We start from the raw sequence: 15,451 nt of genomic DNA on the forward strand, positions 1-15,451 counted from the left end.
AATCAATTCTCTTAAGCCTTTTCACATATCAAAACTCGGGATGTTACTATTGCAGATCAATTGGTGACAACTCATCCTGGAGGAGTGTTGTTAAAGGGTGAGGTCCTAGGTTCGAGACTCACCAACAACCTAATTATGGAGTCAGAGAGAACTCATAATGAAGGGGTTGGAGTCAGTGCCCTGCAGGGCTGTGAGCCGGATTCCGAGTGAGCGGGATGGGTTGTCACATAAAAAGTCGACTTTGGTGACATATGTAGCCAAATTGTAACATCTCGAGTTGTGATATATGAAAAGGCTTAAGAGAATTGATTTGGCTACCTATGTCACCAAAGTTGACTTACCTTTTCCGTCACACATCCGTTTAGAACTCCAGAGTTAAGCGTGCTTGAGCTGGAGTAGTGAAAGGATGAGTGACCTATCGGGAAGTGATTCACGATACCGTGTGAGTGAGGCCAAAACACGGAGAAAGGTCGGGTGGTGATTGCAGGGTCAGTAAACAATGATTTCGAACCTTGGAAAATTGACAGACCGACCGTTAGATGGGATGGGGCCCACGGGCCGAGAGAGCAGGCGTGGGTGGCCCATTAGCTGTGGGCGGTCGGGCGTTATAAGTGGTATCAGAGCTTGTTAGCCATCTCAGTTCTGACCTGAGAGGCGTCTTGAGACCTGTCGTGGGGCGCAACGAGGACGTTGCGTTCTTTGAGAGGGGGTGAATTGTAACATCTTGAGTTGTTATATGTGAAAAGGCTTAAGAGAATTGATTTGGCTACCTATGTCACCAAAGTTGACTTACCTTTTCCGTCACACATCCGTTTAGAACTCCAAAGTTAATCATGTTTGGGCGATAGTAGTACTAGGATGGGTGACCTATCGGGAAGTGATTCGCGATGATTCGCGATAGCGTGCGAGTGAGGCCAAAGCATGGGAAAAGGTCGGGTGGTGATTGCAGGGTCAGTAAACAATGATTTCAAGCCTTCAGAAATTAACGGACCGACCGTCAGATGGGATGGGCCCCACGGGCCGAGAGAGCGGGCGTGGGTGGCCCATTAGCCGTGGGCGGTCGGGGCGTTACAAGTGGTATCAGAGCTGGTTAGCCATCTCAGTTCTGACCTGAGAGGCCTCTTGAGACTTGTCGTGGGGTGCAACGAGGACGTTGCGTTCTTTGAGAGGGGGTGAATTGTAACATCTCGAGTTGTGATATGTGAAAAGGCTTAAGAGAATTAATTTGGCTACCTATGTCACCAAAGTTGACTTACCTTTTCCGTCACACATCCGTTTAGAACTCCAGAGTTAAGCGTGCTTGAGCTGGAGTAGTGAAAGGATGGGTGACTTATCGGGAAGTGATTCACGATACCGTGTGAGTGAGGCCAAAGCACGGGGAAATGTCGGGTGGTGATTGCATGGTCAGTAAACAATGATTTCGAACCTTGGAAAATTAACAGACCGACCGTTAGATGGGATGGGGCCCACGGGCCGAGAGAGCAGGCGTGGGTGGCTCATTAGCTGTGGGCGGCTCATTAGCTGTGGGCGGTCGGCGTTATAAAAACTTTAATCAACTGAGGGTAGTTTTCGATTGTGGGTTCTAGAAGATGCTGAGAAAGAGGTTTGGTCTATGAACACTTTTGCTTTGCCTGAATCTGCTGCTGGGCTTGACTTCAAGGTCATGGAAACCTTTTCAACCGGCGAGGTTTGTTTGGTTCCGAAAGAGTTGTCTCTTCTGTATTTTCTATTACAATTTGGAGGAAAATGGCATGAGAAGTGTTACAATTGAAGGACTGCCTATGTCCGAGTTTAAGAAAGCCCAGACTCGTTCTTTTTCTAATTCTTTTTCTGTATCTGTTTCGGATCATTATGAGAACTCCATGTCCGTTGTTCAAAAAAAAAAAAAAGAGAACTCCATGTCCTTCCAAAACTGAAGTTAACTGAGGACCTTTCTTTACATATATATTTTTTTTATCTATTGAAAATTAGTTCGGTTTTGCGTTTTTAAAATCGTGGTCGAGCAGATCGTTTCAACTCTCCTGAAGATGATACAATTAATAGTTTCATGCGCTGTCTGGTGCTCTTTGTATTATTGGTATGATTCCGATTCGGTTTTAGTTTTCCGGTACAAAAAATATATGGGGTGTAACTGGTAATCAAGTTTAGGAATGCTATGAATGCAAGGAATTAAAAAAAATGGAATGCCAACTAATGGATTGATGGAAGTTATGGAATGAAATAAATGGAAAGGATAATTGCAGAGAAATATTTTTGTAACACAAATGGTAACTTTTTAAAGGAATAGAATGGAATGGAATGGAATGAAAATAACATTTAATCTAAATTAAATAATGTTAAAAAGAAACACAAATATTATACACTAAAATAATTATAAAAGTATATGTTATATGTAATTTTCAATAAACTAAAATAAGTTAAATTTGTGTTGTCAAACTTACTTTTCCTGCACGGTTTGCTGGTGTGTCATCAGTGGATTTGTCTTTGCGGTTAAGTCGACCTCCATTTCCATCACGGTTTGTTGACGTCTCAGCATGTGACTTATCCTTACGATTTATGGCCTGTTTGTTTCTCCATCTAGATGGACCATCTAGATGGACCATCTGGATGGAGATGAGAGTTTTGTTTGTTTAGACACTAAAAGTGCAATTCATTCAGATGGATCATCCGGATGACTTTTGGAAATTTAGGCTTAATTTTAAAGTCCATTCAGCTGAACCAATTTGGATCATTTGAATGGAGATGGTTCATTCAAAATAGTATAATGTCTATTATACCCCTAATGTAATTCACAAATTACAAACCTAAAGATAATATCATTTTTGTCACAAACGAAAACTGACAAAACTACAAAAACACTTTTTCTCGTGCTAAAAATTACTTTTTCACTCCAAAACCCCAAAACGCATTTTCCCCCAGAACCGAAAAATCTTGTTTTCCGCCAAAAGAAAAAAAAATGTGTTTTCTCGCTAAAACCGAAAAAACTTGTTTTCCCGCCCAAACCGCAAAAAGAAAACTCGTTAATTTTGAAATAATTCTAATGTAAATATATTAAACTAAATAATTAAATGTAATATAGTTAAAATTAATATTAAACATATGATTAAATCAACACAAAGATATTTTGGTAATTTCTTTACTAAACTCATTTGAATGGAAATGAAAATAAAGAAACAAACATAAGATCCATTTAGATGATTCATCTAGATGAGCTATGTGGATGGACAAACAAACAATCACAAAAATCTGAATGGATCATTTGAATAGATCATACAAATGAATCATTTGGATGGAGATGGCAAATGGTGAAACAAACAGCCCCTTAGTCGACTTTTGTTGCATGTTTTGCTGCTTCCTGATCTATTCATCATATTGCTGTCGAAAAAGGATAGTCATTATTTAAAATATGGAGTATGATTAGAATCATGATCGCATGAAGAAAGAATAGAAAAGTAACTTTGGAGGAAGTGTCATCTGCAATAACTAAAGCTTTGAATAACTAACATAATAACAATACTAATCCTTTTTTATAAAACCTTAACAACAATATTGATCACTAAAGCACTGATTATACACAACTTCGATATGTAGCAAACAAAAAGTACTAGGCTATATACAACGTAACGATCAAGAAACGGTAAAATTTAAGCTTTTTCTCAGAAAAAAAACAGTATAGCAATTATGAAGGAAATAAGACTTACCAGGAGAAAGCAAATTTTGATCGGTGGGTTTGATTACGTATTAATGTTTAAATAAGAAGAAGATGTTGCTATTAGTTAGTAACAAACCTTAAAAATCTACCAGAACAGAATTTTAAATTTTAAAACCTTAACAAATCTACTATCTGACTGCGATGAATAACAAGAAAAATATTTAAACTTAATTAAAATTTTATTTTTGATTTAACTTGATTCCATTCCAGTCATTCACGTTCTTTTTTTATCATGAAAGTATTATAACTAGATTCCATTTGGTTCCACCTATTTCACAGGAATTAATGGAATGACAACTGTTTTTAATTCAACTTAAATGGTGCATTTTTTTTTGGAATCTCTTGGAATAAGCTATTCGAGACAGTTTTATTCCAAAAAATAGTAATCCAGTTACACCCATGATCTTTTTGAGTATTTATGAAATCTTGTTTGGATTTCGTTTCGAATTTAAACCGTGTGTGCAAAATCAATAGTGGAAAAGATATGTTGCTATTAGGGGTGGGCGTTCGGGTACCCGTTCGGGTTCGGTTCGGATTTTAATCGGGTTTCGGATTTTTGGGTTTAAAGATTTCAGCCTCATTCGGATATTTCTAAATTTCGGTTTGGGTTCGGTTCGGATCTTTGCGGGTTCGGTTCGGGTTCGGATAACCCATTTAAATTATTTTTAAAATTTTAATATTCATTATATGATTAAAATTTCTCAAAATCTATAAATCAAAATAATATATTACATATAAATTTGTATAATATATGTCAAAATACCTAAAATTAACATATAAATTAGTTTGATTTAAATATTTGGATAGAAAATCAATAGATATTTCAAGCATTTTGGTGTTTTGAATATATTTTAGCCATTTTAGACATTTACTTTTGACTATTTATGTATATTTTCAAGTATTTTAGAAAACTTTAAAGTATTTTTTATATATTTTGGATGTTTTTAATATATATTAAATCTAAAAATAAGTGATATATTTAGGTATATAAATCTATTTCGGTTACATTCGGGTACCCGAGATAGTTCGGTTCGGATCGGGTTCGGTTTCGGTTTTTTAGATACCAAAATTTTGAACCCGTTCGGATATTTAATCAATTTCGGTTCAGATTTGATACTATTTTTTCGGATCGGGTTTTGTTCGGTTCTTCGGATCCGGATTTTTTTGCCAGCCCTAGTTGGTATTGTAATTTAAATCTATGTTTTTATTATTTTTATAAATATCATTTTTCTCATTGTAGTAAATTAAGATTCGTATAAACTTTGCTAGAGCTTATCGAACCATTTAGATTCGGAAGTATTATAGAGCTTCCTTTAATTTTACCAAAAAAAGCATTAGAACTTTAATTATGATTAATAGAAGTTTCTAGGAAGAGTTTTTTAGCGTAATATAATAAACCGTCTATTTAATTTTTAACTAATTATACTCTTAGAAGCTCCTCTGATATGTAACGTGGAGGGAAGCAACAAAAGTATCAAAGCATATTAGACCACCTCCATCGGGGGTCCTTTAGAAGAGGTTCTAAACAAAAGTGAAAAAAAAATAATTGGAAAAGCCCAAAAAAAAGATGGGACCGCTGCTTAACTTGGGCTTTTTAGAACTGGTAAGAATCCCTGACGTGTCGGTTTGGTATTGGACAGCCCCCCCCACCGACTTCGTCAGCTTCGGCGTGATGCTCATCGACTTCGTCCCCACCGAATCCCGCGTCTCCCTCGCCGAGGCTCCAGGTTTCCTCAAAGCTCCCGGCGGCGCTCCGGCTATCGTCGCCATCACCGTTTCTTGCCTCGGTGGACGATCCGCCTTCATCGTAAAACTCGGCGACGACGAGTTCGGAAGCTTCGGGCCTTCGGTGTGTATCATTTATTACATTTGATTAGTTAAGCTCCATATTAATTTTTTTTTGTTTCCTTTTCAAAAAGTTGAAGGCCGACGGTGATCGGGAATTTATGTTTTACCGGAATCATAGCGCCGATATGTTGCTCCGTCCCGATGAACTCAACCTCGATCTCATCAGATCGGTACGTAAATCTCCTCTCTCTATCCCTCATGATCTTCAAGAGATCCAGATGGAAGTAGAGATTCATAGTCTAGTTTTTTAAATTATCGTATAGAGTTTAAGAGATGTGTAAGTATATGGAATCGGTGATTATTGATTGCTCTAAATATAGTAGAAGATGATCTCACTCACTCTAATTGGATATGTATCAATTAATGCTAACTAACGGTGACTTTTGTCTTCTTCCTCTTCACATGATCACACCAATTCTACTTGGTTTAGCCTTTTATCTGATCTAGCAGAAGTCTCTGTTTTGAAGGAACTTGACTTTTACTCATGCACCGTTTTGACTTGTTAGTAGTGTTCGAGTTATGGGTTTGAGTTCAAGTCTTTTTATTGTTTGACTCTTGGTTTTTGTGTTGTCACGTTTCATCAGCTCTGATTCCGTTGAGTGAGTTCTCGGAAGCTGCAGTGATGAAGAAGTATGGAGTGAAGCCAGATGCTGAAACCCTTGACATTGAAACACAACCCTTGTGTTTGCTTTGCAGATTAGCATCAACACCAGCAATGTTTAATAGTACATTGACTGAAGATGAATCATTCTTGTACCCTGCTGATGGGGCTATCATGATAACATGTATTCTTATTGATTTCGGTTTCTATAATAAGTAGTTCTATAACTCCGACTTTGTAGGAAAGTATATGACTCTTGATGACTTTACTTCAGTTCTTGGCTAGTTTTTTTGTTTGTTTGTTGCATTTCACTAAGCATTTCACTTAACTATATCATTTTCACTATTATTTTATCTATAAAAATGATGATTTTCCAAATTTTCATTAAAATTTTATGTTTCATTAAAATTTTGTGTTCTTATGAAATCCAATCATTTTATTTAAAAAAAAAAATTAAGAACCTTGGTGAGATTCTACCATTGGAAGAGAAACAATTAAATTAGATTGACAAAAATTCTAAATCTGTCAAATCACTATATTTATTACTAATTTATTGATTAGAACTCATAAAAGTTTCTTATTGATGGACATGCTCTTAGTTTGCAAGAGCTTTTTTTTGGCCCATGTGCACTTTTTATTATTTTTGCCTAAAAAGTTATCAATGTAATCGGGATCTATGATCTGGGCCAATATTCGTATTATCTCCCGCTAAACCAAATACTTTAGCAATATGGCATATAGTGAGTTAGCATTTGGGCCTACTAAAGTGTAATATCATATTTTTGTATAAATATTTGAAAACAAATTAATATATTTAGATCAATTTAAAACAATATATATAATATATAACATATCACGAAGTTCAGATATTTACAATATTTGAAAATAAAATATCTTGGGAATATGTACTTTCTTTTTCCAAAACACTCCACTTGTGGACCAATATGCTCACCAAAAAGGAAAAAGCCGACAAAAACTTCTCTTAGAAAAACTGGCATGATTGGGTTGATATTTTTTATTTTTGGTTTTCTATTTTAAAACGTGAAAGATAAAAAAAAACCTAAAAGAATCTGTTTTTTTTGCTAAATCTGAAAATTTAGTGGATAGAAATAAATAGATATTTATCCAAAATCAGATATTATTCGACCAATTAAGAAACAAATATCTTTCAATTTTCTAAATTTAAAAGGCGGGGTGGAAAAGAAGGAAAGATAGACTAAAAGCAACTATGGCAATCTAATCCACCTAGCTACCACCAGCTTGTGAACAGTGAAGATATATCCACACAAAAACCGTTGTTTATCTTCAGTTTGTTGAAAAGAGAAGCTATAAAAAGAGCATATGATGCCACATTCTCCCTGCGAGAGTCACGAGCTCACCAGCCAATCGGTCAAAAACAACACACATATAAATATCTTTCTTTTGATTACTTTCCAACAACGGTCGCTATCATCTAAAAGTCATCTAAAACTCTTCATAGCCTTCATTAGTTGAGTTAACTTCCCTTTCAGACACAAACTGGACCCTTCAGAGCTCATAAACATCTTCTTCTTTCTTTCTTCTCTCTTTCTCTCCATCTCTGAGATGGGTTTGTTTGGGACGAAGAAGATCGGCAAGTACGAGATAGGAAGGACAATCGGAGAAGGGAACTTCGCAAAAGTGAAACTTGGTTACGACACGACCAATGGTACCTACGTTGCTGTCAAGATCATAGACAAGGCTCTGGTTATCCAAAAGGGTCTACAGTCTCAAGTCCAGAGAGAGATACGGACCATGAAGCTTCTAAACCATCCCAACATCGTGCAGATACATGAGGTTTTGTGTTTCTCTCTATCTCTCTGTCTCCTCAAAATCTAATTTTTTCTTGTTCTTTAATTCTTGAAATTTAAACTTCAGGTGATTGGGACCAAGACAAAGATCTGTATTGTGATGGAATATGTTGCTGGTGGCCAGCTTTCAGACAAACTTTGTAGACATAAGATGAAAGAATCAGATGCCAGAAAGCTTTTCCAACAATTGATTGATGCTGTTGACTATTGTCATAACAGAGGAGTTTACCACAGAGACCTTAAGGTTAAGAGAAGAAATGAAATTTATAAGATTCTGCAAACTCTCTGTTTTTTTTTGTAGGAAACTTTGTAGATGATTTGATTTTTCTTTTTGCAGCCACAAAACTTGCTTTTAGATTCAAAGGGAAATCTCAAAGTCTCTGACTTTGGACTAAGTGCAGTTCCTAAAGTAACACTTTCTTATTCTGATCATATAACTTTCTATTTAGTATTTACCAACCAAATCATTGCTTGTGAAAACAATCAAGTACTAAATAAGGTTTTGGCTATTAAATTCAGTCAGGGGATATGCTTTCTACAGCTTGTGGGTCTCCGTGCTATATAGCACCTGAGGTAATAACAATAATTACTTTGCATAATGTTTCAAAAATATCTGAACCTTGAGAAGCTGATTTTTGTTAATGAAACAGCTAATTATGAACAAAGGCTACTCAGGAGCAGCAGTGGATGTGTGGTCTTGTGGAGTTATTCTTTTTGAGTTGCTTGCTGGTTATCCACCGTTTGATGATCATACACTTGTGGTTTTGTATAAGAAGATACTCAGAGCAGATTACACATTCCCACCAGCATTCACTGGAGCACAGAAGAAGCTAATCTTTAACATTCTTGACCCAAATCCTCAAAGGGTATAACACAAGAAAGAATATACAAATATGCATTCATCATTGTCAATGCCAAATTGAGTAATAATGTTTGAGAACATTTGGATGCAGCGTATGAAAATAGCTGAGATAATCATTCAAGATTCTTGGTTCAAGTTAGGTTATACACCAGCTTATCATCACCCAGACTCAATCAAGGCAAGTTGATTCCCTAGATGTCTGAAATGCTAATAGCTTTGGGTTGTTATGTACTATTCTCAAAGCTCTGTATATAACTTATCTGAATCTGATCTTGCAGGAAAATGTTGCTGAGATAAATGCAGAAACCGCGTCTTCAAATTTCATAAACGCTTTTCAGATAATAGCAATGTCCAGTGATCTAGATTTGTCAGGTCTCTTAGAAGAACAGGTAAAAGACATCAAAATTGGTTAAATCTTTAAACTAATCTAACAAAAAAGATACTAATCCTTGAAACTTTATGTTATTGTTATCTCTCAGGATGATAAGATTTATAAAACCAAAATTGGGTCCAAGAACACTGCACAAGAAACAATCAAGAAGATTGAAACTGCAGCAACTTATGCTAGTTTATCAGTTGAAAGAATAAAGCATTTCAAGGTATAATAACTGAAGATTCTTATATAGATCATCAAGTCTAATCAAAGGTCTCATATATATGCATCTTTTTTGTTGTTGTTGTTTATTTACCAGGTTAAGATTCAGCCAAAAGAGATAAGATCAAGATCTTCTTTTGACCTATTATCAGCAGAGGTTATTGAGGTGACTCCAACCAATTGTGTGATAGAAATATCAAAATCCGCAGGCGAGTTAAGACTGTACATGGAGGTAAACTGAACAAAAGTTACTAAACTCTTTCAAGAAAAAGAAGATATAACACTTTACATAGAGTCATCTGATTGTATGAGACTGTTTTTGTTCACGTGACAGTTTTGCCAGAGTTTATCCAGCTTACTTACGGCGGAAGTAAGCTAGGGACCATAGATTCTCAAGTTAAATATCGTGAAAGGCGATGAATATAGGAAGAAAATAAAGCATATGTTGCAGATTGAAGTTGCAGTGACATGGAGAGAATGGATTCAAAGAGTAATTCATATCATGTGGTGATCTCGTAGGGTGTAAAATAATGATTTTTTCCAAGCAAAATGTTAAATAGTAATATCTTAAGAATAAAAATGAAGCAGGCCAATATTTTTCAAAATAATAAAGTTGTATGGATCTTGAATACAATTTAATTATGAATACTCACACTTCCTCACATGCATTCTAATCATTAGAACTTTCTCCCGTACGCACACGAGGTGTGTTCTGTTTTCTCTGTTTTGGATGCTTACCAAACTCTGCAGACAACTCCTTCTCAGGCACCTTTCGGTGTTGTGTGACCACGAGCATTTGTTATTGGATATTTGTTTCATTACTTTGCACGTGAAACTTTCAGATGGGCACACTGAGAGCACAAGCTTCATATAGAGTCCAACAATGATTCAAAACCAAAGCCTCTGTTCCAGGCACTAGTGTTTCAGTGAGATGTGATTTTTACACTAAGACAAGTTTGCCAGAGTTGCTTATAAGAACCATGGTATTCTGAAGTATGAATGATGTATAAGCTCAATAGATGACGTGGAGAGGAATCAACTAGTCTTCAGAGCAGTTTAATTTGATCAACGAATAACATTGTGTTTTTTCTTCTTCTTTTCTTTTTTCTTATGTTAAACCAAAAAAAATTACATGAAAGCTAAGAAGCTATCATTGTCAAGTTTTTCTTTTGGTGAAATATGTTAAGCTATCATTGTCATGTTACTGATATTTCATATGTTTTTTTTTTTTTTTATTAACCTGGAGGGACTTCCACCCCCAGGGGCCAACCCCTCGGCGCGAGGCGGACCATTTGGTACTATGGAGAATTAGATACCTCAATTGCCTGGCCAGCGGTTCGAACCCGGGTGCGTATTGAGGCCGAAGCTCTCTCAACACCACCAGGCCAACCCCGCTGGTTAATATTTCATATGTTACACCCACAAAAACCTCATTGATTTACTATGTTTACATAATAAGGCCAGTCCACAAAAAATTGAGGATGATCACCATTAGGACACTAGAAACATCAACAACAACAACAAAACGATGATCCGTACATTATACATATTAAATGTCTCGGAAATTTTAATTCCACTGAGATATTTGAAACAGAAATATATAGAAATTAAATGGAATCAAGTATTAAAAAAAAGAAACACCGTTTTAAGTGCTTTTTTTTTTCTTAGTAAGGCTTCTCGCCAACGTAGTTACCCGGAGGGTCGTAGTTACAAGTGATGAAAACTCCTGCACCGTTGTCACAGACCAGACTAGCGCACCCGAGCCTTTTGGTGTCACGCCACACCATCTGAGTGTAGTGACCACACATTCCACTTCCGTCACACGAGTTGGTGTTGTAGTTGTATGTGCTTCCTTCAACCACCCATGAATGCACTGCGAATCCTGGTGCCCAGCTCGAGCCACTTCCCCAGAACAGATTCTCACCGTATGGGCCTGTGGAATGGGTCAACGAGCAGTCGTAACGCCTTTGGTTCGCCCACCATTTCGCGTAGTTCGCTAGCTTGCTGTCCCAAACCAGTGGAGGTAAACCTGATCAGAAATGTGATTCATTTCATCAAAATCAATAGCAATAACATTATATAAAGAAAATCAGAATTTCTAAAAGTGGATTCCGAACTTGCGAGAGATTATGGATTTAAAGCACGAAATTTCAATTTCTAAAGAAACACATTACACATATAAAAGATGAATATTGGTTATACATTTACATGTAAAACTAAACCTAAATACAAACCTAAATACCTAACCAGTGGAAACCTAATTTGCACCAAAATTCAAGACTAGCCATCATGGTCGTAACACAAAAAATAACTGGAGGAATCGATGTACTAACCATTATTAAAACCCAAGGTTTCTTTCATTTGAAGTATATAGTATATACAGTACCCAACCATAATGGTGAAATGTAACAATATTTATAACTTTTTTTTTGTCACAGAACAATATTTATAACTAATAAATTAAATACCTAGTCTAGACCGTAGAGCGTTATGTGGGTCAAGGAACTGTCTTGCGATTGAGCCAGCTGGTAGACTCGGGATAGTAGGAGGCCGATAAACAGGCTTAGGGCTCGGAAGTGGGATCCATGGCTTAGGGACGTAGGGGGTAGGGGTAACCGGTGGCCTTGGACGGTAATAGTCTGCATGGACTACTTGGAAGGCGACCAAGATAAGAGAAAGTGTGAAGACAATGAGTTTGTTCGTCGATGAACTTGTCGCCATCTTGTGGTATGACTATGAAATGGGATTTGGGTGGTGAAGAGAAATGACTTTGGCGAGTGATTATTTATAAGTTATGTTTTCATGAATTAAATAACGAGTTTGGACCTTTAGGATGATGTCAACTACATTGTGGCTTCCATGTTCGATTATGGTTACCACTCTTTTTGTTTCGCTTTAGTTAAACGGATTTTGTGGGTTTTTAATATTACCTTTATGTGCATGTATATGAACTTCTTGATTAACTAATGAGGATTCAGTTGCTTAAAAAAAACTAATATGGATTCGAAGTTAAAAATAAATAAATTATGTCTGCATTTTAAATTCCGAGTTATGTTTTGCTCTTTGCAAAATGTAGGTGTATCTATAAACGATAAAAATATTTAACTGTTATCTCATATGTAATTAAATGCTGTGATGGAACTAAATTATAATCTTAAGTGTGCAATAAAAATTTATGGATTGAATTTTAATTGATTTCTTAATATCAAGTGGCGCAAAGAAAATGTGACCGTCCGTGACCTTTTAATTATGCTTATAGTTAATCAAATTTATCAGGTTTACATGGATCTAAATATATTATTTAGCAATTAACGGATAATAGATTGGAGATGACTGAATACAAAATATAGCCGGCCTAAGAATGTTCCCTATAAGGACTTTTATCTAATGGTTTTATTTAGAAGTTTTATGATCACCTTAGCTATAGTCTAAATGCTTCCATGGCTTTTATTATATGCAAAATTACGTTTTGGTCAAATGTACAAAAGTATTTTACTTTCTAGTTGAGTAATAAATTAATTAATTTTTCTTTACCTGCTTCCATGTCATGCGATTCATGCTGTTGCCATGTCACTCTCAGCAACAACTTGCATCTTTGGATGGGCCTTTAGAAATGAAACTCTGCCAGGCCCACTATTTCATGGCTTAATTAGTAATTAGTCCAGTAATCCATGATTAGCAACTACAGAAATTATCAAACACGACTAATCAATAAAACTTTGTAAGATGTTAACATATCATCATAAAATGGGTCAGAAATTATTTTAAAATCCATCCAAGTGTTTTGTATTCGTTCCAGAACAAAAGAGAAGCAAGTAGAATTCATTATTATCCACAACTCGTTACATTTAAAAACATATTATGAAGAAAAAAAAACTTTCACGCTCGACACATGCTATAAGCTTATGATCGTAATAATACATAATCATCAATAATTCATTCCTATAATTATACATAAATGTATATATGCATGACATAAATTATTACACACTATGGTAGCTCATCTGACCATAATCTTGAAGCATTACCACTCCGTCAGTCGTCTGATCAAGAACAGAAGCTGATCCCCAAGAACTCGACGATGTTGTTTTCCTCTCTAACTCGACTTCCTCCGACCACCAATTAGAACCGTTCGTTAGCTCAAACTCGTTTCCCACTTGAAACAATTCTTTAGAACCACCTCTGTTCATAAGGTCCATGTTATGATCATCTAACTGAAGATCCTGCGAAAAACCGAAATTAGGTTGAAATCCGTGAGTAGGGTTTAGGGATTGCTCTACGTTCTCTGAATAGAGAGGAGAGACTCCATCGTTGATCTCAGCTAGCTTGATATTATTGTTCTGATGAACAACGTTAACTCCTAGAGGGTGGAAGCTTTCTTGGGATCCAAGTTTAGAGTTTTGATCAGGAGTGGTTGGAGTACTCTGCAGTAGTGGATGAAGCTTGGGCCACAACATAGGGTTGTTGTAGAAACTAGAGAAAGGGCTTTGTAGATTCTGAAGCTGCATGTGAAGTTGAAGCCTCTCTAGTGCCGAATTACTAAGATTTTGAGGACTCTTGTTGTTGTTGCTGCTGATATTGTTTTCATTCGAATCAGCAATCGAGTCTTGACGATTCATTTGTTTCTGTCTTCCGAGCAGCTTCTTCTTCAGTTTTGTGTTCCAGTAATTTTTGATATCATTGTCTGTCCTTCCAGGAAGCTGAGCTGCAATTATAGACCACCTGCACATATATCACATTAATCAAGATTACAATTAATTATAGGAATCTTATCTTCTTTATAGACCACTAATTAACTTCATATTTCATGTAAATGTATGAAGGTGCTTCCAAAAACACCAAAACAAGGAGAAAGAGACAATATAAACCCTAAATTCTGTAAGATGTGCCATAGCTTGAAACATGGGCTTGCATGTGTTTCAGCATAAGATTCATAGACAAAAGGTAAAAAGACAGGGTGGTCAAGTTTAGTTTTTACAGAAATTACCTCCAATTCTGAACCCAATAATATATTATATATTAACTAAGATGTGTTGATTAATTTAGTTATCTAATTAATAGGAATTTAAAGATATGGATGAATCACTTACCGGCTTCCAATGCTGATGTAAAGACTCAAGATGATACTATCTTCTTCCTCAGAAAAGCCACCATGTTTGATGTTTGGTCTTAAGTAATTAAGCCATCTCAGTCTGCAACTCTTACCACATCTCTTCAACCCTATGATTCACACAAAATCCTAAAATCAGGACAACGAATTGGGCCGGGTAGCAAACCAGAGATTAAGATCTAAGGGGTTGATTTAGTGAATCTTTCATTGATCCAATTAAGTGATATATAAAAATGTTCAAATTTTTCTTAAGATTATAAGTTTTAGATTATAACATGGTTAAAATAAGCTAGATCCAGTTAATGATAAGTATAAATTCTACTGTAGTTATTACCAATTTTCTGAGGCAGTGCGATCCAGTTGCCACCAGTGCCATATTTGTCGATGTAGTCCTTGAGCTTCACATCTTCTTCAGGCGACCATGGCCCTTTTTTCACGTTTGCCTTGTCGCAGCATGGAGCTCTTCCCATTTTCTTACGAATCTTTTTGTCTTTTCTTGTTCTTGTTGCTCTTCTTTTTCGACGTGTTATTATGTTTGATGATGATGAAATGATATAATGCTGAGAAGGGATGGTTTATAAAGACGAGAAAAGGAAGGTGTTAATTGATGATTATTATAACTGAAAATGTAATAATAAAAGTTTATAAAAAAGTCTTCCCCGCCTTCTATTTATTTTTTCATAATTCAATTACTTCAACCCTAATTGTATTATTTTCTGAGTAGGGTTTTGCTTTTTCTGCTTTTTGGATTAGTTTTCTAACCTTTCTTTCTTTATCTATTTAAAAAATGTGAAAAGTTGTCTCAGTTTTAATAATCATTAGCGCAAAGAAAGACTTGCGTGAAATTGTGTCCAATTGTATAGCACTTTATATATTTTAATTAACTGATCAAAT

General features: G+C 35.9%; 3 protein-coding genes and 1 long non-coding RNA gene across 5 annotated transcripts; 2 read left to right on the forward strand and 2 right to left on the reverse strand.

The window, feature by feature from the left end:
• Positions 1–5,541: 5,541 nt before the first annotated feature.
• On the forward strand, positions 5,542–6,467 carry LOC106332915. 2 transcript variants are annotated; one of them, XR_001268233.1, is made up of 3 exons: positions 5,542–5,561; positions 5,632–5,730; positions 6,145–6,467. It is a non-coding gene; the product is annotated as an uncharacterized LOC106332915 (long non-coding RNA). The 2 variants fall into 2 exon arrangements; XR_001268232.1 differs by lacking the exon at positions 5,542–5,561 and having other exon boundaries at positions 5,568–5,730.
• A 1,035-nt stretch (positions 6,468–7,502) lies between these two features.
• LOC106329072 (CBL-interacting serine/threonine-protein kinase 21-like) lies at positions 7,503–10,109 on the forward strand. The gene is made up of 10 exons (XM_013767648.1): positions 7,503–7,976; positions 8,058–8,234; positions 8,328–8,399; positions 8,510–8,563; positions 8,641–8,856; positions 8,944–9,030; positions 9,131–9,241; positions 9,332–9,451; positions 9,545–9,679; positions 9,782–10,109. The coding sequence occupies exons 1-10, from the start codon at positions 7,746–7,748 to the stop codon at positions 9,824–9,826; spliced, it is 1,248 nt and encodes a 415-aa protein (XP_013623102.1). The 5' UTR covers positions 7,503–7,745; the 3' UTR covers positions 9,827–10,109.
• Positions 10,110–10,873: 764 nt separating this feature from the next.
• LOC106333433 (pathogenesis-related protein PR-1-like) lies at positions 10,874–12,206 on the reverse strand. Its single transcript, XM_013771875.1, has 2 exons — positions 11,916–12,206; positions 10,874–11,476 (listed from the first exon to the last, which is right to left on the reverse strand). Exons 1-2 carry the CDS (start codon positions 12,166–12,168, stop codon positions 11,112–11,114), a joined length of 618 nt encoding a protein of 205 aa, XP_013627329.1. The 5' UTR covers positions 12,169–12,206; the 3' UTR covers positions 10,874–11,111.
• A 1,102-nt stretch (positions 12,207–13,308) lies between these two features.
• On the reverse strand, positions 13,309–15,082 carry LOC106333222 (transcription factor RAX3). Its single transcript, XM_013771690.1, has 3 exons — positions 14,892–15,082; positions 14,538–14,667; positions 13,309–14,169 (listed from the first exon to the last, which is right to left on the reverse strand). Exons 1-3 carry the CDS (start codon positions 15,025–15,027, stop codon positions 13,431–13,433), a joined length of 1,005 nt encoding a protein of 334 aa, XP_013627144.1. The 5' UTR covers positions 15,028–15,082; the 3' UTR covers positions 13,309–13,430.
• Between the last annotated feature and the right edge of the window lie 369 nt (positions 15,083–15,451).

Source organism: Brassica oleracea, chromosome C3, assembly GCF_000695525.1.
Source record: "Brassica oleracea var. oleracea cultivar TO1000 chromosome C3, BOL, whole genome shotgun sequence".
Classification (NCBI taxonomy): Eukaryota; Viridiplantae; Streptophyta; class Magnoliopsida; order Brassicales; family Brassicaceae; genus Brassica; species Brassica oleracea.

Bases quoted from the DNA above. Each gene is read 5' to 3' on its own strand.
- LOC106333222 (XM_013771690.1), bottom strand. From the start codon at position 15,027: ATGGGAAGAGCTCCATGCTGCGACAAGGCAAACGTGAAAAAAGGGCCA. The intron at 14,668-14,891 runs GTAATAACTACA...TGTGAATCATAG, and splicing joins CGCACTGCCTCAGAAAATTG to GGTTGAAGAGATGTGGTAAG. The intron at 14,170-14,537 runs GTAAGTGATTCA...ATATATGTGCAG, and splicing joins TACATCAGCATTGGAAGCCG to GTGGTCTATAATTGCAGCTC.
- LOC106333433 (XM_013771875.1), bottom strand. From the start codon at position 12,168: ATGGCGACAAGTTCATCGACGAACAAACTCATTGTCTTCACACTTTCT. The intron at 11,477-11,915 runs GTATTTAATTTA...ATTTCTGATCAG, and splicing joins CGCTCTACGGTCTAGACTAG to GTTTACCTCCACTGGTTTGG.
- LOC106329072 (XM_013767648.1), top strand. From the start codon at position 7,746: ATGGGTTTGTTTGGGACGAAGAAGATCGGCAAGTACGAGATAGGAAGG. The intron at 7,977-8,057 runs GTTTTGTGTTTC...TTTAAACTTCAG, and splicing joins ACATCGTGCAGATACATGAG to GTGATTGGGACCAAGACAAA. The intron at 9,242-9,331 runs GTAAAAGACATC...GTTATCTCTCAG, and splicing joins CAGGTCTCTTAGAAGAACAG to GATGATAAGATTTATAAAAC.